Raw genomic sequence first — 26,125 nt, forward strand, 5'->3', positions numbered from 1 at the left:
TATTTCAATTTTTCGTTGGCCACTAAACTTTCTTGTTTTAATTAAAGAAATAATGGATTTTTTTTTTGAAGAGCCCCACGGTAATATTAATGAGAATATGAATGATAAAAGTAAAAGGCATCAGTACACCACTAACTGGATTAAAAAAAAAAGTTTTTGTTAGTAACATTAAAATCGCTTGTTTTCAAACATGGAAACCAACGTACACAAGCTAAGACGGTTCGAGAAAGATCGCCATAAGTCTCTACGAGAATTAAACGACTTACCGATGCCTTTTTCTTTTGATTGAACAAAAAAATCATCACATTCCGCAAAGGTTCTTTCCTTAGGTCGAAATGTGACATGTTTAACACAAAATAAAAGTATATTTTGACGTTCCAAATAGCGCCTTAGATTTGAAATATACTTATATAGATTTTAAGTGCCATCTGTTGACAACAAAACGACATTTTAAACTTACGCACGTTATATTAATTTCTTTCAATCATCTATTTTTATCACTAATACTTGGAAAATAAACAGTGATTGGGAAAATTCTGGATCAGTATGTCTATATTTTTAGAGATGTCATTTCTTGTTCGATAAACCTATGTTAGGTAATCAAATATACAATTTAATGTCATTAAAATAGTACCGTAGAAGTGCTTTCAGAGATAATAACACAATATAAACAGAAATAATTTGCACATTATAAAATTTATTCCTTCGTTTCGGTTTTTAGCGGATTGTTTAATCTTTAAGCTGCAACAAGCGACTTCATTTGGTTCCATTTTTATCATTTTTAAAAAAATGTTCTCCCAAATGGATCACCAACTTCCAGGAATTTACAGCTCATGATGTCTATCAGGGATAATTGTACGATTTGGCGGGATATATTGTCAAAGAAATTATAGTTAAACTGTAGATATTGCAAAATAAGACTATCTTACACTCAAAAATCAACAGGTTGAATGAGGCTTTCTTTAAATCCCAATATACCTATTTACTAGACATTTTAACGTATTGTGTTAATCGTGAGTCCTTTCTTTGGATTGCGTAATTCTTTATCTCTCCTATGGAATCTTTCTCGAGCTACTGGTGAGACATGTTAACTTGAAACAATTCATATTTTTAGCAAGAGTCACCTAAATTTGGTTAATGATATTTGTCAGGTAGACCATCCAATGTCCCAGTTCGAGACATTCTTGCTTGTTGTGACCTTTCTTACATGAAAAGGAGAGAATTGGTTCAAATGGCACGTTCCTCTAGTCATTTGTAGATTTGTGTCTTTTCAATGTTTCTCATCATTTTTCTGATGGAACGGGAAAGATAAAAGAAACATGAAAGGCTTATGTGAAGTGGGTAAGGTGGGAAAAGCACAAAACAAAAAGAAATAAGTTGTTCTGCTTTCTCGAAAGGATGCTGAACGATCTGCAAGAGCCAAAATGCACATTTTATAAAACCTCCAACCTCGTAGAAAAAACAGAGATTTTACAAAAGCGGCACCATTCTGCTTTCCTGGAAGGATGCAAAACGATTCGTGATATTTATGAACAGTAGTAATTTAGGCACCCCATAAGGGATGCCAAACAGCCTTCTAAAACATTTTAGGGTAGAAACAGAAGGAATTTATTTACTCCAGAAATAACCATGAACTCCTCTGACTATTGCTCCTTCCATATTGGGTGAGAAACGATAGAATATCAATCAATGTTATCTCACCATACACAGATTCAACCATGTATGGAGAACCAAAAACCCGGATACGTAGTTGCGTCAATGCGGGACAGTTACATAACACATGCTATGAAGTACGCAATCGCTCACAAATCACAAAAATAATATTCAGAACGTTGAATAGTACCCATGTGATGGTTGAGTTTGCAATATCCAGTCAGAGTTCTGATCAGAATCCTGCAATGATGCTTGGAAAAATGCAATAGACAGTTTAACATTTCCAGATTCAAATCTGGCAGAAATGCTGTTGTCTGAGCGCAAGTTTTGCAAGCTGTGTCAGTAGCTGAAATATGCAGCCCGAGAACGAATCATGTGCTTTATCCAACTAGTTGACAGTGATAAAGCTGGATCTTTCATTCGTGGTACCAGTTTTAGCCAACTCATCCGAGATGGTTGGTAAGTTTCAGTATCCGAATTTTCGAAATCCCAACTGCATCATCCATCAGGTCTTGTCTCGTAGGATGAAGATGCAATAGTTACATCTTCCCGCTTTCGAAACTCAGATATTTGAGTGACTTACATAACCATCCCAACAAGTCTTACCAAAAGCTTTTTGTTTTGCAAAACCAACAAACGACCCATAAATATCAGTGTTCAATAGAGATAAGATAGATTACGTACACATCGCTTGACAGCGTGATGAACTAACACTATAAACCACAAAGTATTGCATGAGAGCAAATAAATAGAAATAAATTTACTATCAATGGCTTTAGCTCCACTGGAATTCTTATAATATGAAGCATAGGTAGTCATCGCTCGGCGAAGCCGAAAAATGGAACTATTTTCTGTCTATGCCTTCAATTAGTCAATCTAACTGTGACACGGAGTTTGGAGCTCCACAAAGGCAAAGTCCACAAATGTTCTGTTTACGATTGCCCTTTTAGGCTCCTGCAGTCATTCAGTTGTCGGTAAGGAAATGCACCTTGGCCTGCAAGCTCCCGTTTTAGTAGCCTTTTACGACATAGAACAGGAAACCAGTGGATCAATTCTTGATTGAAATTATACCGCCGGATGCCATACGGCTTACCTGTTTGGGGACAGGTGGAACGTAGTGTTATTCTTAGCCAATTGAGAACCGGCTATCTAGGCTGCTCAGAAAGAGAGGTTGACATTGAAGATCAATTTCCATTGGTGGCCGTGCAGCCGATGTGCAAGTCGATGCCTTTCACGCAGCTCTTCTGGGTTCGATTCCCAAACCCTGCACATAAGATCGGAAAGTTTTTCTGGCCCGAAGAGGCGAATGACCTAAAAGTTGAAACCTCTAAAAATGTATCCCAAATGGGCATTTGACCAATAAAAGTTTGGGAACCACTGATCTAATCCGAAAATTCAGATTCTCGGACTACTGCATCATCCCACCGTATGCTCAAATATTAAGATCATTTTTTTATTTTCATTTCTTCACGTTTCGCCTTCGGCTCATCAGTGCTTAAAGTAGGAACTGCTAAGCAAACGCAAAGTTTACAAAACAGTTTCATTTTGAACTGCTTTAAGCACTGATGAACCGAAGGTGAAACGTGAAGAAATCGAAATGAAATATGTACTTATTGTACAAACCAAAAAAAAACCCTAAATGTCGATTTTCTATTGCTTCACATATATTTTTGGGGTTCCTCAACAGAAAGAACAAATTTTAATTTCCTGCAATGGTTTGCCAAATGTTGAAAGTATTACCAATGTTTTCGAAAATGAGACTCTCAGAAATATGTTGCTTACTTTCCCTCGGCGATTGGTGTGATCTATACAATGTTAAGAAACAAAAAAAAAAACGTTGAAAATTGAGAGTCTTTTTAATACGTAAAGAAATTAAAAGTATGAATAAGTTAGTGTTCTATTAAAGCTGTTAGGTATTGAACTTCTAGCTGCTTCGATTCGTCACTTCAACGAGGTCTCCGAGCACTTAGACTTCAATCGCACTTCTAACAGCTTCCGTCGGTGTCTACTATCAGTCCGTCCGTAATTTTAATTTTATTACTTGACCACTATGTATTTATTCTTGTTGTATGTTCGTTTTTAGAATTAGACAGTTCCATTAAGACCATGTTGGTCAGATGGACGAAATTTACCCATAATAAAAAAATAAATAAAATAAAATATAGTAAGGATGTATTAAGAGATAGGCAGTTTAGCGAATGATATATCACACGCTAGGACGCAATGGATTTAGATTATCGAATAATTCCAAAAATCCAAAAAGATCAAAAGGTGAGATAACTAAGTGCTCACAAGTTTTGCATCTCATGCCTCCCCGTTTGTCTATGATGACATTTGGCCAATAGAACGGCGTCGACTGGGTGCTATCGTCTTCTGGGTTAGTAGTAGAATGAGAGGGTAGGAATTGGTTTATAGGTAAAATGTAGGCGAAAATGATTGCAGCATTCCTTGTAATTCATAAATAAGCATTTTGCATATCATCCCTATATAATTTGACGGGTAGAATTTGAAGTTTTTCAGAACGGGTCTTACAATTTCTAGCGTTTTAACCAGGCTTTTCGGAAAAAAAACAGATGAGAGTTTTAATGAGTGAGTGTTATAACAATTGCAGTTGGATTGGATGCGGTTGGTAAAACGACTATCCTGTATAAACTAAAGCTTGGCGAAGTCGTGACAACTATTCATACGATCGGTTTCAATGTGGAAACAGTAGAGTATAAGAATATTTGCTTTACCGTCTGGTATGTAGGCAGTCAGTATAAAATTCGATCTTTGCGGAGTCATTTTCAAAACACACAAGGATTAATGTTTGTGGTTGATTCTAATGACTTCAAAGATCCCCATTGCTTGAAGGCATTATACTGTTCATTGGTTCGACCGCTACTTGAGAATGCTAGTTTAGTTTGGAGTTTTCCACTGTTGAAAATTTTTTCGATTTTAGTGAACCGACATATAAATTTATTCAGAAAGTGTTACGATCGAATATTTTATAACTTGACTAATATATTCATTAAGACTTATTATATTGTCAGATGAATAAATGGAATAAATAAAAAAAAAAAAAAAATGATCGCGAACGAAGATTTTTCAAACATAGGGTGAAGTATTTCTCACACACTATTTGCGTATAAACATTAACTATTAACTATCGTATTAACTAATTAAAATTATCATGTCGATCTGGGCTCCTTTGACTCAATTTATTTTTTAATGAATACAATTTTCTACCAACAAATAGCCTTTTCCCGTGACACTTGTGGAGTGCGCAGTAGTATATACGGCCTGTAGTAACAACAAGCGTTGGATTAATATACCGTTGGATTCCTATACCTAAACGGACCTGCCCGGAGCCGGTACTGATTAATGAACTCTGGGGTTATCAGAAGTTACACATTGATTTGCCATTCCCAGGTTTGATCTTCCAGGATTTCGCTGTGCAATATCAGCTGATCCCGATCTGTAACGGAGTAGCAACCAGGGGTGGCCGCTCAAGCTCAAGCTCGAATAATTCGAAAAAAAAAACAATAGTAATAATCGAACAATTAATCAAGTAATCATTTATAACGCTTAGAAACGATTAAAGTATAGTCGACTAGATTGTTGAACAATCGAATGCAGTTTGCTCAATTTTGGTTTATTGAATCAGACTCTTACTTATGGGAGGGTTTGCTCATTGTGTTTTAACAACAATGAAAGAAAAGATAGAAACAGTTCAAAAGTAAGTAAAACGTGGTAAAGTAATGCTAATACTAAAGATCGTATTGTTTACTATCCGTGGTATCCGCGGTCTCTTAGAACAGCAAATATCGGACTAACATTCCTTCTCTTTCTCTGTAGTACAGCCTTCGGTGGTGTCCGGTGTCGTTATAGGGCATTCATTGAAAAGTTTTCACAGTGAAAATGTTTCTTCCAAGCATCATTTTGTTTGTTCATTGTGCATTTTCGCTCATTCGGTCAATCACGAAATGCAACTATGGGCGGTCTACCTCAGCCCAGCTGAATTTGGTTATTGTCCGGGATATTTAAAAATTTATCCTATGGATAAATCTATATGGATTCTGATGGATGCAGCAAAAAATCAAACCTTTATTCATAAGTAGGATTCCTATGATAATCGCAAATATCATAGATTATTTCAGAAACATCCGGCTTGCTTAAAAAACAAATTAATGATTTGTTTTTTTCTTAATATCAGCACATCCTTTCTTCCTTAACATCAGAATGGATTAATTGCAATTCAAATATATTGCGTTCAAACCAGAATGTAGTTGTTTCAAATAACAATTTGCTAGTTACGAGTTGAATCCATTCAGAATGTTTATTGTCGTTATAATAAAGTAATAAAATTGAAATCGGTTTTTTTGTCTGATGAAGACTAGCCCAATGGATTAATTGTTTTACTGTCTGATAAAAAGACATCCGTCACCTATTGTCTACGATAGTATTAAACATAGAGTAGAACTAATGTGAAAGGTGTTTCGATGCTTATGCTAGTTATATGTAGTTTAAATTGTAACACAATCAAAACATCCAAGAAGCGCTTCATGTCTCGTTGCTAACCGTTAAGTTTCTTCTGGCAAAGCTTCTTCGACTTTCTAGTAAACTTTGCAGAAAAAAAAATTCTCCCCACCGCCGGCCTCTCCGCCTTCGTTGTTGCTCCTATGACTACCGACCCGTACCCCGTTGCCGGTTTGCGCCGCACGCTCGTCAGCCACTTTTCCACAAACCATCGACCTCGATGGTGCTGTTGTTTGTTGCTACAACTGGTGCTGTGCTGTTGGTGAACAGTTTTTCCCAGTGATCGTACAGTGTATGCCAACAGTTTGTACCCCCCTCGTACACCAACACCAGTGGCGGAGCGGACACAGTCAGCCCCGAGAATTCCACACATTCAAAAATCAATTCAACTAGCAGCAATCCGTCCCCGTCCCCGTCCACTCCCGGTTGCCACTCCATACCGTTAGCAGGGTTTGTCTCCTCCCCTCCACCGCACCGCAGCACCCCTCAACGGTTAGTTGTGGCAGCGAGAGAGAATGTTATTCGGCATTACTCAACGTGTTCGAGTTTTTTTTTTATTTCTGGTCGCTTTTGATGGCATCAGATTGTGAAAGTTCATTTCCTGCGTCAGGATGATAGGCTTTTAATCGAAATTAATTAGATGTATCACAAATGACATCATTATGAAGATACGGGGAGGCCAGTGATTTAAATGCATCTTCATGCGATGTCCTGTTATGGTGCTCCGCCAGGTGCAAAATGATGGGTTTTGCATTATTTTTCATGATTATGTGCCGTTTTGAATTTCCCAGATTCCACGCTTTTCATAGCCAATATGGCTATGATGACTATGACTGCTACCGTTTAGTCATGTTTTACTTCGTCCATTACTGTTTTGTTTCTCTGTCTGGTTTTTCTCTATCGCTCTCGCTTTTGCATGCTGTTCGCTTAGTCGATGATTCCGTTTTTGCGCTTTGGGTTGGCTGTTAGCTGAAAATTCCCTGTCGCTTCATTTCCCTACCCGTCCCGGTCCCTGCGTACCCGATTGATGAACCCCTCGCCACCACCAGGTGCACGGCGTCTTTACTTTGTTCAGTGTGTCATGTGAATTGACGGTAGATCCTGACTGGCAAAGATTACTCTCAATCTATGATTGGTGTCATTGTTGGTGGCTGCACAGAGCAGAACTCATCCGATTCCTCCAACTCCCCATCCATTCGAGAGGGCATCAATTTCACACCAATGAATCCGATCGGTCCTGGAGAATACTGCTAGTTGTTGTACTACATCCAGCAGCAACAGCAGCAGGTCGGCCATTTTGGTTCGTTGTAGGATTTTTCCTCTCCATCAACAGAACCACGTTTGCTGCAAACCAAGTGGCAGCTGCTTCACTGCCGTACTGGGGCTGCCATCTGGTGTCAACTTAGACAAAACGCTGGCTTGAGTTGAGCCATGTTAGCAAGGGGCTATTTTTTCCTTCGTTTCGCCCGGTTCGGTTCCAATCGTGGGCGATCCCTGGATGACGTGGAACATCTGCGATACGGTGCGGTGCGGTGCTTTAGGGGAAAGGTCGGTACGGCGTAGAAGTCCGAGGCAAGGTGCGGATTTTATCGATTTATTTTCCCAGGGAGTTTCAGTTCTTGGCAGTCGTTCCTCAGTAATGGCATGATGATTTTCCAGGAAAGTACAGAGACCTATAATTTTTGTAATAATTATTCGATTTTTCTACACATTCATAAATGCGACATTTAATGAAACAATTGTTTATTATTCCTTCATACCGGATTAGGGGGTTTCCACTCTTGTCCTAAATTTAGAACGATATTTCTGTCAACTAGATGCGATGCAAAAGGTCGAAAAAGATGACGACTTGCGAATAAATGTCTTTTAATCTTTGTATGCACTTATTTCAATTTAACAATTTCATATTCATACTTCAGCGAACTTTACCACTGTGTTCAATTGCAGTGCAAATATTCTATTCTCTTTCAAAAAATTTTAATATGAGCATAGTAGGCAATGCTTTTGAAACTTTTTTCCCGACAGACTTTATTGCTTCTGATGACATTTTCACTTGAGGCTGATCCCAACTCTATTCCGACCGGTCTCCTATCGGGCGGTCATTTAACTGTAGTCAGTATTTTTTTTTATAAAGATCAATACACAATTAGGAAAAATGGCTTTTACAAACGTACTATAAGTAAGTAAATATTTATACATTTTGGTCCGTTTGGTTGATCTCTCCGAAAGAATATCTTTGAAAATTGATTTCTCGTGTTATAGTTTTTAAAGAATCTCTTGTTTGTTGACTATTTTTTAAATTGTTCCGCTGTCCCTGTCGGCCCGAGATGTTGGCTACGGCCAAACTTTACTACTGAACTGGAAAGTTTTTTTCTAGACTCCAAAATTACCTCGAAAAGAAAAGCATGCATCGGTGGTCAATGAAGTCGTCGATGACTTCAAAGATTTTAAATCAAACCATCATGATCAAATTATGCTGGACCGGTTCACATCTACAGAAGCCGTTCCGAAATCATTTACCATGTCGAGCAGATCACCAACTACCGTTCTGTAACATTGATGGAGTTTCATCACCATTCAGGTGACACTCTTGGAGATTCATAATGATCCCGAAGTAAATTTTGAAACTTCCGTTTCCAACTTCACTAATCTTAATACTAATACTTAATACTATTACGACGGTATAATTGTCTTCGAATTACATGACTAATGCACCGTTTATACTCCTGCTGGCTACCAGCATGTTGGTGCCAGTGTCCTGCCCTCTTAGGAAAAAACGTTCAACTGTGGTCCAATAATCCAAAGTATTAGACCAACGAAGGACCACCGTTGAACGTTTTTTTCCTAAGAGGGCAGTACACTGGCATCAGCATGCTGGCAACCAGCAATAGTGTAAACGCTACATAAAGCTTGAGATATTTAGTAAAAAACTGATTTGACTTGGAACCATGTTAATAAAATGACAATGTTGAGTGCTAAAAATGAGGGTCATTTATTGCAATTTAAAGGAAAAGTTCCAAAAATATATTGGCCTTGATCAAATCTCGAATTCATGGACTTGGCTAATCTGAGCCGCCATTTTGTTTCACCGTATCTTCATTTCTTTCGCATTCCGAGCAGAGCTTAAAATTGTCACGCATTCTCAATGAAAGAAACCATTCCAAAAACCTCACTTCCAATATTTCACTGTCTCATTCGTAAATGACCGACACTAGAACAAACGAAGAGAGACGAAGCATTTACGTTTCTCATCGAAAAAATGAGAAAGTATAATTGCCACCGTCACTCTTTCCTCTATGACAAGACAAAACCAAACTAGCGTCTGCAGGGAGCATCAGTAGAATTTCAATTCTCATTCTTTCATCGATGTATTGAACCGCTTGGACGCTTGGCCATAAAGAGTGACTAAAATATGACAAATCCATGTAACTACATCCCAGAACCTATTTGGAAACCAAAACTACTACAAATTCGAGCATCAACAGGTAAAAGTCATTGTGAAACCTATTTCTGTCCTTTTTGATTTTCAAAGATGCGGTTGAATACCGATACTGCCTACTATGGGATTATCACTGAATATTGCAAATGACTAAAAGGGCAAATGAAAGAAAGAACACAATTTTGAAACTATTGTTCCGCTTATGTCATTGACTGGACATGGATTTCGTTCTAATAGTTTGCAAGCGAAGCTGAGAGTGACATTAATTTCTCGTCATTTTCGTCTATTTTAAGTCAATGAAAATGATCTTTATTAGCTCTGATTCCGAGACAGCCTTTCACTTTTCTTCAACTTCTGTTTGACAAATACCCAACATTTCTCAATTTGACGGAATGGAGGGCAGTCATATCAATACAACTGCCTTTCTCCACTGTAGTAATAGGTTGTAAACTTCGGTTAAAATTTTACTTTAATGTATGAAAGAATACATTTTCAGACACTTGGGCTTGTACGGTTGAGAATCCATAGTCTTGTTTGTCACAAAAATCTATTATTTTTTTAGTCCGCAGCTTCAAATATCTTACCAAATCATAAGCTTTCCTGCGAATTTATTGGAAAAACTGAATTTTAACTTACTAGGGACATCGTCTTGACCAACGGTTTTCATATTTCAGTCAGGAGAGCTACCCCCTCAATTTTTGAGAACTGTGTTGTACTACTTTCGGATACATCTTTTAATCACATCTCTCATTTCAGTGTCCCGTTTGGTTGCTTACTGGCCTGAAAAGAACGAAATCTTTCTCGCAGACGAATCCCACCGGCAGTGGTTTGACTGGCTTTGAATTTCTTGGCGATATCATTATGCGACAGCCCTAGGTTTGCCCTAATCGTTTCCAACACCTTCGTCGATTTAGTCAATATTTTTGTGATTTGTGAATCTGACATGTCGCATTTTCAAAACTAATTTTCAGTTGGAGATAAATAAAATAAAACAGTGCCTGAACGTCATATTGAATAATAATTATCAAATCACAGTAGTTTGGGTCTCGGCTCATTGCTCCATTCCAGGCAGTGAAAGAGCTGATATTTCAGCCAAACGTGGTGCTATTGAGGGTGAAATTTATGAGAGACCGATTGCTTTCAAAGAATTCTACAGCGCGTCTCGCCAAATCACACTTGCCAGCTTGAAAGCTTCTTGGGATAAAGATGATCTGGGTCGGTGGATGCACTCAATTATTCCTAAAATATCGGCAAAGGCATGATTCAGGGGACTGGATGTGAGTAGGGATTTCATTCGTGTGATGTCTAGACGCTACACGTTAGATGCACATTTCCTTCGAATTGGACTTTCCAAAACTAATCATTGTGCTTGTGGCGAAGGTTATCGCGATATTGATCATGTCGTTTGGACATGCGTGGAATATCGTGATGTCAAATCTGATAAATTCCTTGCGCACTCAAGGTAGACTATCCAATGTCCCAGTTCGCGACATTCTTGCTTGACCTTTCTTACATAAAACTTCTTTATCATTTCATTAAGTCCATTGGAGTTCCAATTTGATTTTTTATTTATGTTAGACCCCTGCCTTCCTCCCCATGAGTTCAACTAATAGCCAGCTATATTATACTGGATAAAACTGGATAAACGAACTGGTACAAACAAACCTGAAATAGTTATAAGATCGTGTACAAAATAAATGTATTTTATTTAATGTAATATATAATATCAAACCGATTGATAAAAACAGTGTTTAGATTAACTAATGAATACCAACATTCTAATATGATATTCAAAATGTACTAGGTTTAAAGTACTATGTATTGTGGCTCCCACGGCGATGGAAAACTGATGTATATTGCCTATAAAAAAACGTTCTTATGGAAAAAAAAGTGTTCGCTGAAGGAAACCCCAAATGGGGAAAACATTCAATCATCAAAATCAAAATCTCTACAAACGTTTTTCAAGTCTACGATCAATTTCATGTTTCAGAAATTGTGTTAGTTCGAAAGGTATATTATATCGATCCATTGAATTTCAACAAAACAATCAATCATCAAATATACATCCTCAATGATTCTCAGTTGAAACAGTTGGTGGGCTTATTTATTTATTCATTCATTTATTTGAGAGCCCGCTAGAGCTGAAATTCAGTCTCTCTCTCTCCAGCAGGCACAGAATCTCCTCGTCTTTTTATATTAAGAGATTACACAAATCCTACAGATATATTGCTTAATATTATGGGCTTAATACAAAGTAATTTTATACCTCCAGGCAATGGTTGAGAGTGGCAAAGGACGTTATGTCAGGATGCCAATAATTCTAAAGAGAACACCTGAAAAAATCATTGAAACTTGTAAAAAGGCGAATTTCAAAAGGCACTTGGATCAAACCTCACATGGTCCGGAGCTCATACGTACCTATGCAAGTCTAACACGTTTCAGGTCCAAGAAAAATGATCGAATATAACATCGAGTCCAATAACCTACTTTTTCTGGCCCGAAGAGGCGAATAACCTTAAGCTTAAAACCTCCAATCTGTAAACAAAAAAATCTTTACTCAAGAGAAAGGTATCAATTCCAATTCGCAACTACCAAGTTGTTCCAGTTGATTCAGCTTCGCACGGAACAATGAGAGTATCTACTATAACTTATTTAACTGCAATGGCGATAATTTCTCAGCTAAGTAAACCTACACACTTAAATTGGATTGCCGATCTTAGCTGTTCAAGCATCGGAAGCTGATTTATCATTAAAAATTACATTTCATCTCAGCGATACCTTGAGGTACTGCTGTCAACAAACGTTTATTTGTGCTGATATATCAGTTGAATAAGAATGTTCGGTAGTTTGGCTGTTCTAAGCTCGTCAAAAGTTGAAAATAAATACCGAAGGAGTTTAGTGTGTACCAGATGCTTTAAACTCCTCTGTCGATTACGTTCGATATGTTTGTAATTTTGGACGCCAGATCGAGCCGAAAGAGCATCTGATCTCTGTGAAAGAATAGTGGAAACGCTTGTAAAAAGCCTTGGTAGTTAATTCTGTTTACCACATTCTCAGATCGCTTGCCAAACACGAAACTTCGTGGCAAATATGAACATGTAACTTCTGTCGCGGTATCTGTTAGATGGTGGCCTTGGTATATATTTCAAATAATTGTTTTTTGAGTCGCTAAAACTTTCTTGTATTTCTTTGCGTGTGAGCCCGAATACACGAACTCGTCGGTAACCGCATCAACTGAGAGAGACGAACGATAGGAAATGAAATGACGGATAGGTATTCTAGATTGAATCAGTTATAAATTTAAAACGGAAAAGCTAGCCTAAGCAGGCTCATATAGGAATGATCAGAAGAAAGAAATGAATTCTATTTTACCTTCTACTTGAGGGGTTCGAACACTTAATTCGAGTCCCCAAGTATGGTCGTGTAACAAGTGTAGTTCTTCACCACACTATGCTATTGACACCGGCAAAATAGAACTCAAATCTTCCCATCTAGATCCGATCACGCGATTATTATTCTCTTACTACTGACACCGCAGCTGTGTCCAATGCTTTTTTTAGGCACCTAGTTAGAAGTGCCAATCCCATACCTATTGTGTTTGAACTACTCGTAGCCTTTCGTTCCGTAAACAACGACACAGCCAGACACTCAGTAGAGATCGAATATTTCGTTACATCGGACAATTATAATCAGTCAGATACACCTAGCATCGGCTTTCAGTCCAATGTATGTTTCCATCATAATCTCAAATTTACGTGTCACAATATCAAATTCGTCAGCGAAACCTAATAGATGCATAGACTACCGGAAGACCGTATCACTAGTGTCGATCCTCGCTCTTCGTTTCACACATTCCAAAGCAATATTAAACAAAAGACCAGAAACAAAAAATCTTGAAATCGACCATTAGTCGTTAGGTGTTTTCAAGGCATGCAATACACTTGAATGTCTAACTAAGGTATCCATGCTAAACTGCTCGATTCCGGTCTAAGAAACTCGTAATTGTTAATTCTGATATTAAAATGATAACCTGCAAGCATCAATTCGAGCGTACAATGACCAAAAAGACCTAACCACAAAAGAGAGAGTCTCTGAGTTGATTTTTTTCCTTCGATTATTACGGTGCCATCATAAAAATTTCTGCATAATCTGATAATTTATGTAGAAATGACCAAAAAGAAACTGTTATTTGCAGTGGTACGATCCAATTTTCCTTTAACCTTTAATACCGACTCCAACTCCTGTTATTGATAGACCATTTCGAAATGACACCTAGTAATTTGTGCGTATGAAAATTCTTATACTCTGTATAGATTTGAAAAACCGTTCAATATCAAGTTGTCGAAAACCTTTTTATTTCTTAAATATATCCGCTTAAAAAGCCTTATCAGAAATTCACAAAAAGAATAAATTTGCTTTAAAACGCTTCAGTCTTACTTTGTAAATTTACTCGGGATAGCACACAATTTTGGAAAACATCAAAAAAGTAATTTCTAAAATCCGTTTAATTTCGGATATTTTGTACAAAATATTACCACTAAAAAATAAATACTCATAAAATTCATTCACAATTCGTGAATTTTGCCTTCAAGTTGTAAACTTTGTGCATATTTTTTTATTGATAATGGTCTTCTTTAAATCCGCACTTTGTATACCTTTACTTAAAGAATCTTGTCATCATCAATGTTATTACAAGCGTAGCCCAATACTAATATTTTCTTCAATTCTCCGTTATGTTTCCCGTAGATCGTACATCCTCGCACTATCCGCAAGCTGCCAGCGCATTCATCGTGGCGTCGTCCGTTGAGGAAATGGGCGAGGTTGGAGCAGCCGCCAATGAACATCCCACGCCCGACGATGTCAAGGAGAATGGCGAAATAAACGGCAACAGCGATACACCGAAGTTGGACAAAGTAAGCGAGATCCCTGCCAAGGTTGCGACCCGGGTCGAGGAGCAGAAGCAGCTGGAGATTACCACAAAAGTGGTCGCTCCAAGTGAGGGCAGTGAAGTGGACGAAAACTCACAGGCTTCACGTCCCATAAGCAGTAATGGCCACACGGATGGCGAAGGTGACGAAACATCGCAGGATGCTGGGGGTGATACGGAAGAAAGCAGACCGGACTTGGCCCCTGTGGATAGTGAGAATCAGGACACCGTAGAGTCGATGGAAGTGGATGCTGACGAAAATGAGGGTGGTAGAAAATCACAAAGTTTTGATGAAAATAGTGGAAAGGATCCTTTAGACGATGGAGTCAGTGTAGATAGTTCAGTCGATCTGAAATCCAAAGGAGACAATGAGTCCATGGATGTTGATGCGCCTACAAATGGTCACAATACTAATGAGAAGACGGAAAGTGAGATGATCGATGACGATAGTGACAAACCGGTCAGTATTAATTCGGATTCGGAGCTCGAAGAGGATCCTGAACCAGTTAAGAATGTAGTGCCGGATAGTTTGGATGGCAATTCCAAGTCGAACGACGCCATCTCCATGTCTAGCAAATCCAATGGGGGCAATTCCAAACAGCACAACGGTGACTGTGATAACGACGTAACAATTCTCAGCGATAAGGAGGAAGATTGTGTAGTGATTGATGATGAAGATGGTGATACAAATACTAGCAGTACGCCTAGTCAAAAGAAACCGGATGTGGATGAGCTGTCCCCTAGAAGAAGTTCTAGGATGCGAAAAAGTCTTCTGACACAGGATATTTCCACTATAGACGATGATGACGATATTGAAGAAATTATCGATGATCCACTGAATATAGCAGCGGCAGCAAAGAAACCCCGACTTTCAATAAACTTATCGCTGCAGCAAAATTCATTCAAAAGTCAACTGGCAATGACTCCTCAGCCTCAGAAGTCGCTTCTAACTACCAACCAGAATAGTGCCACAAAGGAACCAACACTGGTTATAATCGACACCAATACGTTGATGAATCGTTCTAATCCGGCGACACCAAAGTCTCTCAACAGTTCGTATTCATCTCTCCCGGCCGGACTGTCCCCAAACAGTTCATTCAACTCGCCTCGCACGGTTATAAATCCGGTGGCTGCTGCTGCCACAAACCTTATCTCAAAAACTATTCCGCCACCATTGGCTCCCGTCACGCCCCTTTTACCTGCTCTAACCGACGATATGTTTGTGCTGGAAGCCCCGTCCTTTATCGTTCCTTATATCTATGAAAAGCCCCCGCAAGAAAATCTCCGAGACATTGTCAACGAACTAGAGGTGAGAATTAAGGAAATGCGAAAAAAGTTAGAGGACACTACTAAGGATGAAGATAGCAATAGTAAAAATGAAGACGAAAACAGCCAGGAAACGGCAGTTAGTGCTGGGAAAAAATCATCGACTTCTGGTGAACCTGAGTCCGAGGTGGACAAAAAGAAAAAGTCGAAACGAAAACGAATGCCTGACGATGATGAAGAGTGGGATGAACTGAATACTTCAACTGACGATGAAGCTTCCGATGAGGAACAAAAGACCAAGGTTCTAATAAAAGAAGTTCAGTCGGATATCGAAATGATCAAAGAACACATTATTACCCCCGCGTCGAAAGAGGATCTGTCCACTACGGGCAGCACTACTCAGACTGATCCGAAGAAATCGGAGAACTATTTTGAAAATCCTCTCGGAAAATTTTTCATGAACATCGGTGTGAATCTAGTACAGGAGTATGTACAGACTGATTTGCTCCGACAGCAGAAGAAGAAACGCGATCGAGAAGGAAAACCGTCTGCGAGTACCCAGATGGCCATCAATTCGCTGATGAAGAACCTGGAACTGAGCAAAGAAAACAACAGACCGTTCAAGTACGACATGAAACGTTGCGAATATTGCCCATTCAAATCGGAATCGGCGTTGGCAATGGCGCACCATTACGAGACACCGCACATGCGCAGCTACGTCTACAAATGTAACTTCTGTTCGTATGAAACCCGTCCACCGCACGACATACTCTACCACATGGAAGCGATGCACAACGTCAAAGGACGACTGGAGAAAGCAGCCATGTACCATGCATGTCCCAACTGTCCGTTCGAAGATAACGGCAAATCGAAACTCGCTCGGCACGCTGTGGCCTGTGCGAAGAAGTTCCGACCGGAGATCAACTTGAACCCACCGATCGACTGGGAGCCACCAGCGAAAATTCCCCGCATTAAACCTAAGCATGGTTTGGTGGGCACGGCAACGGCTTATCAGGTGAAGTCGATGTTTTATTTAAGCATAGTCGTAACTTGATTAATTATATCTGCATTTTTTATTCAGGCTATGACCGCCCAGCAACAGAAGAATCTGGCGCTGGCAACTCAACGAATACAGGCAGTCAATAATATCAACCCGGTCAATATCAACAACATGTCGGTGGCGGCACAGGCAGCGGCCATGCGGGCCCGATCGGGTCGACCGCAGCCCGTTTCTCCGGCTACACCAACGAATCTGCTACGAACAGGTCCTGGTAACGTTGGCGCACTGCGAACGTCGATGTCCCCCGGAATGGTAATACCCAATAACTTCCAGCTCTCCGCAGCGGCAATCGCCGCTGCCGCTAATAAGTTTTTGCCGGTAATGTCCTAGTATATTTTGCATTGTTTTCCGATTAAACGAGTTGTTTAGTTTAACCAATAATAGTGGATTTCTGTTTGTTTTTTTTTTTTTTGGTTCCTTCTGACACTATTAACAAGGATTTTACATCGGTGAAAACACTAATAATTGTACAGAAATTTATTTGATCAAATTATTTCTATTATTTTTTTCTTTCTATACCCCTACTCGCACCTATTCTGAAACCCTTGAATCAATCTGCACTATTTCAAAGACCCAGAATGCTGGTGGACGATCTCTTCTAGCAAACACTAATGCATCGGTAACGATTCAGGTTCGTTTCCTTTTTAATTTTCTATTAGTTACGCTTCAGTTGGTCTTACTGGCGAAGGTATTTCGATAGATGTATAACAGTTGTCTGGATTTGTTCACAACGGTTAAAATGCAGTGTGAACACTCCAAAAGCACTCTCATCAAAACGATCTAACACATTGTATTTTTTTTTTCAACTCCAAACAGAACTCTATGGGCATGAAACCAGGTATGAAACCTACTCAGACGCCCAGCATCTCCATTACTCCCCTGCCTCGACAACCTAACCCTACCAACATGGCGGTCGCAGGAGCTCTGTCCAAGTTACAGGCTGCCGGTACGTCGGCGATCAAACCGGGACAGAATCCAGCCGGTGGCAAGACGGCATTCGTCGTTTGCGAAATCTGCGATGGTTACATCAAGGACCTGGATCAACTGCGTAATCATATGCAGTGGATACACAAAGTGAAGGTAAGTTGTTTGATATCAGTACAAAGCTAGAAAGCCGGAGTTTTATATATTTTCTCTCTATAACAGATTCACCCGAAAATGATCTACAATCGCCCTCCACTAAACTGTCAAAAGTGCCAGTACCGTTTCTTCACCGATCAAGGTCTGGAGCGACATTTATTAGGTTCGCACGGTTTGGTGACAAGCTCCATGCAAGAAGCCGCTAATAAGGGCAAGGATGCCGGACGTTGTCCGGTTTGTGGAAGGGTAATTTCAGTCTAGCACTTCATCTCATCATATATGCTTAACCATTCCCAACGATCTCAGGTTTACCAGTGGAAGCTGCTGAATCACGTTTCTCGAGATCACAACATGACACTGAAACCGGCTCACCTCTCCTACAAATGTACGGTATGTACGGCCACGTTCGGTATGTACAAGCAGTTTGAAAGCCACGTGTATTCAGCGCACAGTACGGTCGCGAAAAAGGCACTGGACAACAAGAACAAACCACAATCGGCGGTAGCGGGAGCTGGTAGCAGTGCAGTGCCGATGCGAAATTCGGTCGGTGGTGGCAATGATTCTCTGCTGAAACCGTTGAAGATCAACGATGAAATAACGATCATACCGCAACCGACGGGCAACAAGGGGGTTGCACCGAAAACGATTGAAATCGAAAGTCATGTTATAGGTGAGTTAGCATAGTGACTTTTAATCGGCACGCATCTGTGTCTTACGTTTTTATTGTTTTGAATTTCCCATAACCAAGAAGAGTAGCAAATTTGTGTGAATACATTTACTTTGAATCAAAGGACAAACTTTCCGATGAAATTGTGTAAGATTTGCACGATTTTTGTTAATAATACTGCATATTATTTAAGAAATATGTTGGATTAATCAAGCAATTAGTACTGGATTTTTTTGTTTGATCAGTACTCTACGACAAACAGACTGAATTTGAATGACCGTAATACTGAAATCTTGTCCAATCTTTGGAACCACAATATTTATGTTAGTCACTCTGAAAATGTGTATTCAACATCTCTCGTAGCAGCATATTACACTAAGTTTGCTCAAACTGCAGTATGTGGTAGAAGAGTAACTACAGCTGTTCGTTTATAAACAATATTGTCCGTCAGTGTCATTCCAAACGAACAAACGGCTTGTCAAATTCAACATAAGAAGCTAAAGAAATCACATCATAGTTACGTGAAAAGTTACGTGAACATTTTCCAGCTATTTGATGCGCAGTGCCGCAGGCGCGTATACAGAGGGGGATTTTGGGGGTTCACATTTTCATATGATAATAAGATTCTTATTATGAAAAAAAAATGTATTTCATAAAACTAAAAAAAAAACATCAAAACGCATTTTGCTAACAAACATCAATAGTAGTCGGTAGGATCGTGGAAATGGGTTTCCTTGGCTATTAACTGATAGATCCTGCAAAGTTAAAAAAATTTAGTTAAAACAAATTCACAATTATTTGGTTTTGTAGCCTTTGAATTATTCATGATTTTTGAAAAGATTTTTCAAAAAATGTTTCCTTACACTTTAAGGACTCACAGTTCGCCATTTTCGAAATAGAATTTTTTACACTGGAAATTCACGTAGATTGTTTGGGGTTTGTTTAAATAACGTAAATATTATGTGATGGGCTGGGGTCCACTAGGAAATTGATAGTACCTATTTGCTCTCTTCGGACAGTAGCAGCCTAGATGCCGTGTGGAATCTGGCGGAAAAAAATGAACCAAGAATAGATCCACTGGGTTCCTGCTTCCATGTCGTAGAGGGCGACAATTGCAGGAGTTTCTTTTTCCTTTAAGTTATCAGATATTTCCAATGTTTCACTTCTGATTACTCTATTTTACTAAATTATCTCTTCATTCAACCTATCACTTTTTTATTTGGAATGTTTTCTTCTTCCATGTTATTGATTGTCTTTCAGGATTATAAATTGAATGATATTTCGTTCGCCAATCGGGATAGAAAACATTCACCGCCTGAAGTTTTTCCAGGAAACTTATTGAACTTTTGAATAACATGATTGCCATCAACCATTGAAAAGGCAGAATTCCAGCTTCGACGCAGGCAGCACTAGCTGGTGTACTCGGTAGTAGGTTCGACGCAAGACGTACTGATCGGTTATATAAAGGTGCGTTTTGACATGTTAATTCACTTCCATAAAATATTCGGCTGTTGATCAAAGATCTGCTTACCCGAAATATACCACCGATACACCGGTTCAAACATGCCTCCCCTAGCACGCCTACACTCTGTCCGCAAACGTAAGTGGCACAAGAGAGCTCCTAACATCGACCTGCGTCTTTCTAAATCAACGAGAGCTGGTTCATCATCTAGTATTGCTAGATCCAACTACCTACAACTGATTATGTATCACTACCCTTACCACATGCAAATCTTTACCGATGGGTCCCGTGCTAACAATCGAGTTGGAGTAGGAATCAGCGGAATCAAAAATGGAATTGCATTAAAGTTGCCCTCTCTCTGCTCAATATTTACTGCGGGAGCTGCAGCAATGTTATACGCCGTTACTAAGAAACTATCAAATCAACCAACACTGATTCTATCCGACTCCCTATCCGTTCTCACCGCTCTTAATACTGGAAAATCTCGTTATCCATTTATCCAGGCCATCGAAAACCAGTGTGATAATGATACTACTCTCTGTTGTATCCCCGGGCACAGCGGGATTAGTGGTAATGAAGATGCCGATCGTTTAGCCAATTTGGGTCGGATTTCTCATAGTACCCTATATAAGAAAATTCCCTCTGTAGATCTAGTCCACCATCTTTCATCAAGAATTAACGACCACTTCACGCACACACGGAGGAACCAAATAGGCCACACACAAAAAATAAAAGGTTCCCTTGCGAAATGGACTGATCGTGACAAACGTGTAGAACAGCGCGTACTATCTCGCTTGCGCACCGGACATACACGAGTATCGCACTCTCACCTTTTTTCAAAATCTCCGCCATTATACTGTTCAACATGCAAAGTCAGGTACACGGTTGAACACCTTCTTATCGACTGCATCGAACTTCAAGATTTACGTCAATACTACCAACTTCCGTCATCCATCAGGGTCGTACTGTCCAACGATCCAGTTGCAGAGAATACTCTATTCAGTTTTCTTAAAGACGCCAACAAGTTTCACGAAATTTAATATCGACCGTTTGCTTTGCTTCAAGCGAAGGTACGTAGTCCACGGCTCAACTGACGGGGATATTTTCCACGAACTATTGTCAATAAGTACTGCTACAAGAATCACCAGCTCAGTAACATCAAAATCTAATGGGAATTTCATGAAACATAAATAATTCAAGATCAACCAATATGAAATGTAATTTCAATTAACCCCCGGTGAATGACCGATAGGTTAAAACCGGGCTAAAATAAACAACTAACTAACTAAATTGAATGATAAAAATCTACTATTGCGCAAATCCGTTGATATTACAAAGTTAATAACAGGGATAACATATATCGGTATATTGAATACATAGTAAAAAACACTTGGTATTAATATTTCAAACAATAAATTAATATTTTTCTCGGTAGCCGGCTGTCCATATCAACCAATATAACCAATCAATAATTTTAATAAAGAATTAAAATATTAAAGCGAAAATAATACAGATTCAAGATGCGCGTGAAATCTGCTGACCTTTAAAATGATTTTATAACAACTGTTTAGAATATGTCAATGCAATGAATGAACTATTTTGTCTAAATCCTATTCACTCGTTTATTATGTATGACGTAATTTTATTTATAAAAAAAATAGGGATGTTTATATTCTTTACGCTATAGTATTGCAAATTTTTCTTCAGTTTCCTCGAATAAGAGCTGTGAATCAAGACTTCCCGGGACATCAATACAGGATATTGTTAAAACGTTCACTCGGGAAGTCAGTGAGTTTAGTGGTGCATCCGAGCATCTTGAAACCGGAACATACTGAGTCGCGTGCGAATAATACCAATACTAAAATTTTTAGTAACAAATATCGTTCTCCCGTGACACTTGTGGAGTGCGCAATAGTATATACGGTGTCTAGTAACAAGCGTTGGACTAACATTCCTTCCCATTCCTTAGACGATCTACGTTCGGGCCTGGCCGGTGCCGGTACTGATCAATGAATTCTGGGGTTACCAGAAGATGTACATTGAAGGATTATTCACCAGTCCCAGGTTGGATCGTCTAGAAATTCTTTATACAATTTCAGCTAAACAACCAAAAGTAACGGAGTAGCAACAAGGGGTGGTCGCTAAAGCTCAAGCTCAAATATTATGTGATGGTTATATTTTTTGGCTGTTCGTATAATATTCACCTTCATCACTTAAAATAATCAATTTGACATTTGAAACTATTTTATCTGATTTTTCAAGTAACTCAAACGTGAATATTTATTTGAGTGAATATTACGAATGCGACGTTGTCACTTTCTCTCTATCACTCTGCCAGTGGTGCAAGTTATTTTGTGGTATATTTAGAATAGAAATATATGTTGAATGTAAGCAATAGGTTCAAAATACTTAATTCGAAGTGCCTTCGAAAGCGAAAGAGATCTTGTCTTCGTTGTGTTATGTCAAATAATCTTATACCAAATGACCGTTATGCGAAACGGCTAATCTGCCAAACGATTTTATGTCAAATGACCATCGTCAAAATGGGGTATAAAGCACTATTCACACATTTCAGTTCCGTGGCGGTTCAGTGAAAGTGCCTTCAGTGCGCGTTTGTCAGTCTTGTTTTGTCGGAACCCTTTCATTCCGTTTCCGTGCTGTTTCCGTTCTGGCACACCAAATGCATTGACATACCGACTTCAGTGAAAATAAAAAAAATATCACTGACTACGAATTTGAGTTTGCTGGACAAACGCTACACTGACGGCGAGCTGCACTGAAACGGCACGGTGCCGGTTAGGTGTGAATTCGCGTATAGAAAACGAATGAAATAATATCAGTATCCGTGCAAGGTGTCGTGCCGACACTGAACCGGATCGGATATGTGTGAATAGTCATCAACCGTTCATCTTATGAAGCGATTCAGTCGTTAAGTCATTTTTTCCCCATTTTTACAACTAGTGAAGTGTTGCTCAGCGAGTGCGTGAGACAACGATGAAAACAAATGATAGTTGAAAGGAGCCAAGTTTGGGAAGTATGGTGGGTGGTGCAAAAGATCCCATGTGCATTAAGAAATGATGTTTTTGACCGAATTGATTGAGTGTCGTGCTGCAAACCGGCTTTCTAATGTCTTGTGAAGCATTCTGGTCGTTTTTCGAGGAATAGCGGAAAAAACTATTGCTTTCAGTTTACCATTCAACTTATTAGGAACTCATTTTTCCACCTTTTGGAGCTTTCCCATTACGTGTAGAATGGATAAAATATTAACGTTTAGCTTCATCGCCGTTTGGTCTTGAGTTTGAGTTTTGTCTTCGTTCAACTATCCTTGCAATTCGGTATCTTGTGATATTTTGGATTGCCCTGTGCGTTTTTTGTGTTTCACACTGAAAATCTATGAATTGCATTAGTTTTGACCGTTTCAAATTTTTAAAACACATCTCCCTAACATTTAGAACCCGAATCCGGATAAAATTTAACAGTTCGATGTAAACAATTCAAGAGGGCCTAAGAGCAATTTACAGATTCTCTTTGTTTACCTTGACTTCCGGCTATACGTGCGTTATTATACAAATTATCGAAACATATACTGCCGTTCTACGCATAATTGTCCCATATTACTTTTGATCATTTTAGACTTTGGCAGTCTGGCAGTTTGTTCGAAAACTTTTCGAAAAAATATTAAGTCAAATTGTCAATCTGTAATATTCTACGCATAACCGTCCCACTGAAGAAAAAACAAGATATTTTTTTTAAATATATATTGATTATGCGCAGAAATACACTGATTTAGCTAGTAAACATTATATATCAGAGAGTATTAATTAACTAAGGCCAACGGAAACTATGGAGAATGAAAATTACGGTCTTCCGCCGGACATGAAATCGTTTTCATGGGGTTTCTCAAAGTGTCGTGCCACATAGGCCTGCCTATTGTGTTTATATGGCAAAATAATGCAGATTTTTAAATTATATTTAGGTGGACTTTCAAGTTCTGTGGAAAGTATCACCTGCACAAAAATAGTAGTGCAATGCTTCGCTCGAATATCGCGCGTTTTAGTTTTCAACTTTGCGCGGATTTCTCGCGTTTTGATTTTGAATTTTTTCGTAACAACCCTGTAAATTTTGAAGACAAGGTGTTTTTCATTTTACCAGAATTCATGAACACTTCAAAGAATTATAATTACGACGAATTTTTTTTTATCAAAAAGGCCGAAACACGTGTCTTATAATTTATTTTACAGAAGCAAAAAAAAATGATGAGCAGATATTTAAATGTAAACATGTTTTTGGTGTACGGTTTGTAAAAGAATGTATCTTATGTAAAAGTACTGCAAAAGCACAATTTCATCTCCTTGGGCTGATAATTTAAATATCTTCTTGTCAACTGGCCTCACGTGATGGTCCCTTTATTTACGACTGAATTAACATCGAAAGATTTGAGCTATTATTGCACTGTTCAGAAGGATTTTAGTATACTATTACCATCGTTTGCTTGTCTCATTTATCAAGTAACAGATGCATATCTTTCTTTTTCATTCCAGATTGAACAACACTTCCGGTTTTACCAATTAACTAGGACAAAGTTTTTTACTATACCAATTACCACTTTCTGATCGGATGTATCTTGTAAACAAAGCAGCACAGAAAAAAATACATTATTAAGGCAAGCTGGAAATAAAGCATTAAGCTCAAGCTTCTTTCTTTCTACTTATTCGGGTGCCGAGTTCGATGGTCCAGTCGCGTTATACCCTCGATGTTTTATTCCGAAAAATAAGTTTCTTGAATAAATTGCGAATAACGATGGCGGAAATACATATTTGATTGATCTGTTTGAAACAATAGCGACAGTCTCCATAGAGCATATAGCGCAAACGAGTTCCTATTGATCAAATACTATTTTTTTCAATTTGAATTGTCCCGATTTGGTTTGAAGTTACATACCAGATATCTAAATAACTGACAAAAAGAGAGATTTAGATGAGACTCGCTGAATAGGTACATGCATATACATAGCTGTAAGAGTCGCTCCGTTCACATTTGTGTAGGTTCGTTCCCCCTTAGCCAACCAATAAATTCTGGTGTATCATAGTACCGTGTTTATGACATAATTTATTAAGTCCAACTTTGTATGAAAACACAAACGTGTACAGGCTCCGTATACGCGCATAACCATATGATTTTGTGAAACGTGAAGGAGAAAACACTATAAAACAAGCAAATATTAACAATGCAAACCCTACAAGAACGTAAAACATTCGTTTTGTTTGAGTAATTGTCAAAGAAAAACAAAACAGAAATCGTGAATTATCGAAAGCTGCTGATTGGAAAAAAGTTAGAATCCTGTTATTGCAAAATTTTGGTATTTAGCTGTACAGCATTGCAACAGGAAGGCACAAGGTGCCTGGTAGATATCCGATCTCGGGATGATTCTGAAACATAAATATATTACTGCAAAAAATAAGGTTCGGGAATAAAAAAAAATCAGCAAAGTATAAACGGATGGGCTTGCTTTCTTGTATTTTGTATATTTTTGAATTTGAATAATTTATTTGTTTTTAAGAGAACATAATTAATCTATCGTTTAGAATGTAATAACTAGATTGTGGTTACAACTAAGCGTAGTGAGTATACCTAAGTTAAACTATTTTCAAATAGAGATATAATCGGTACAGAGCATCTTATTGTACTGTGAAGGTGCGTGAAAGAAAAGCAAGTACATAATAATAGATGCGTGTTTTCACAGATTTTGAAGCAGTACCGTGCACTAAACCTCATCAGGCAAAAAAAAGTAAACAGAAGCATAAACTGTAGAAGAAACTTGCCAATGACTGGCTAGCCGGAGTATGTTTATGCAAAAGGAAAATTATAACGGTAATGCTACAAAAAATACTTTATAGTCTAAATAAACTGATAATAAGCAAGGACACTATGCACATTTTATTCTGTCACCTAGAAAGAAAACATTGTGAAATGCAACCGGGGAATTGATTCGTTTACTACTTGATTGATTTCTATTATCATTCGATTAACACTCGATGTAAGCCTTGGCGGTC

At 38.6% G+C, this 26,125-nt stretch overlaps 1 protein-coding gene across 5 annotated transcripts in view; it reads left to right on the top strand.

Moving 5' to 3' along the window:
• The window catches only part of LOC131434575 (MOG interacting and ectopic P-granules protein 1), a 55,894-nt gene extending 29,896 nt beyond the window's left edge, over positions 1-25,998 (top strand). For 2 of the 5 annotated variants that reach the window (XM_058601413.1, XM_058601412.1), the window contains exons 3-9: positions 14,357-16,818; positions 16,885-17,181; positions 17,435-17,494; positions 17,680-17,943; positions 18,010-18,189; positions 18,250-18,613; positions 24,614-25,998. In XM_058601413.1, the coding sequence (XP_058457396.1) occupies positions 14,422-16,818; positions 16,885-17,181; positions 17,435-17,494; positions 17,680-17,943; positions 18,010-18,189; positions 18,250-18,613; positions 24,614-24,618 (3,567 nt within the window). In that variant the 5' untranslated portion in view covers positions 14,357-14,421 and the 3' untranslated portion in view covers positions 24,619-25,998. The remainder of the gene's footprint in view (positions 1-14,356; positions 16,819-16,884; positions 17,182-17,434; positions 17,495-17,679; positions 17,944-18,009; positions 18,190-18,249; positions 18,614-24,613) is intronic. The other 3 variants (XM_058601416.1, XM_058601415.1, XM_058601417.1) reach the window with 3 other exon arrangements.
• The last annotated feature ends 127 nt before the right edge of the window (positions 25,999-26,125 follow it).

Source organism: Malaya genurostris, chromosome 3, assembly GCF_030247185.1.
Source record: "Malaya genurostris strain Urasoe2022 chromosome 3, Malgen_1.1, whole genome shotgun sequence".
Lineage (NCBI taxonomy): Eukaryota > Metazoa > Arthropoda > Insecta > Diptera > Culicidae > Malaya > Malaya genurostris.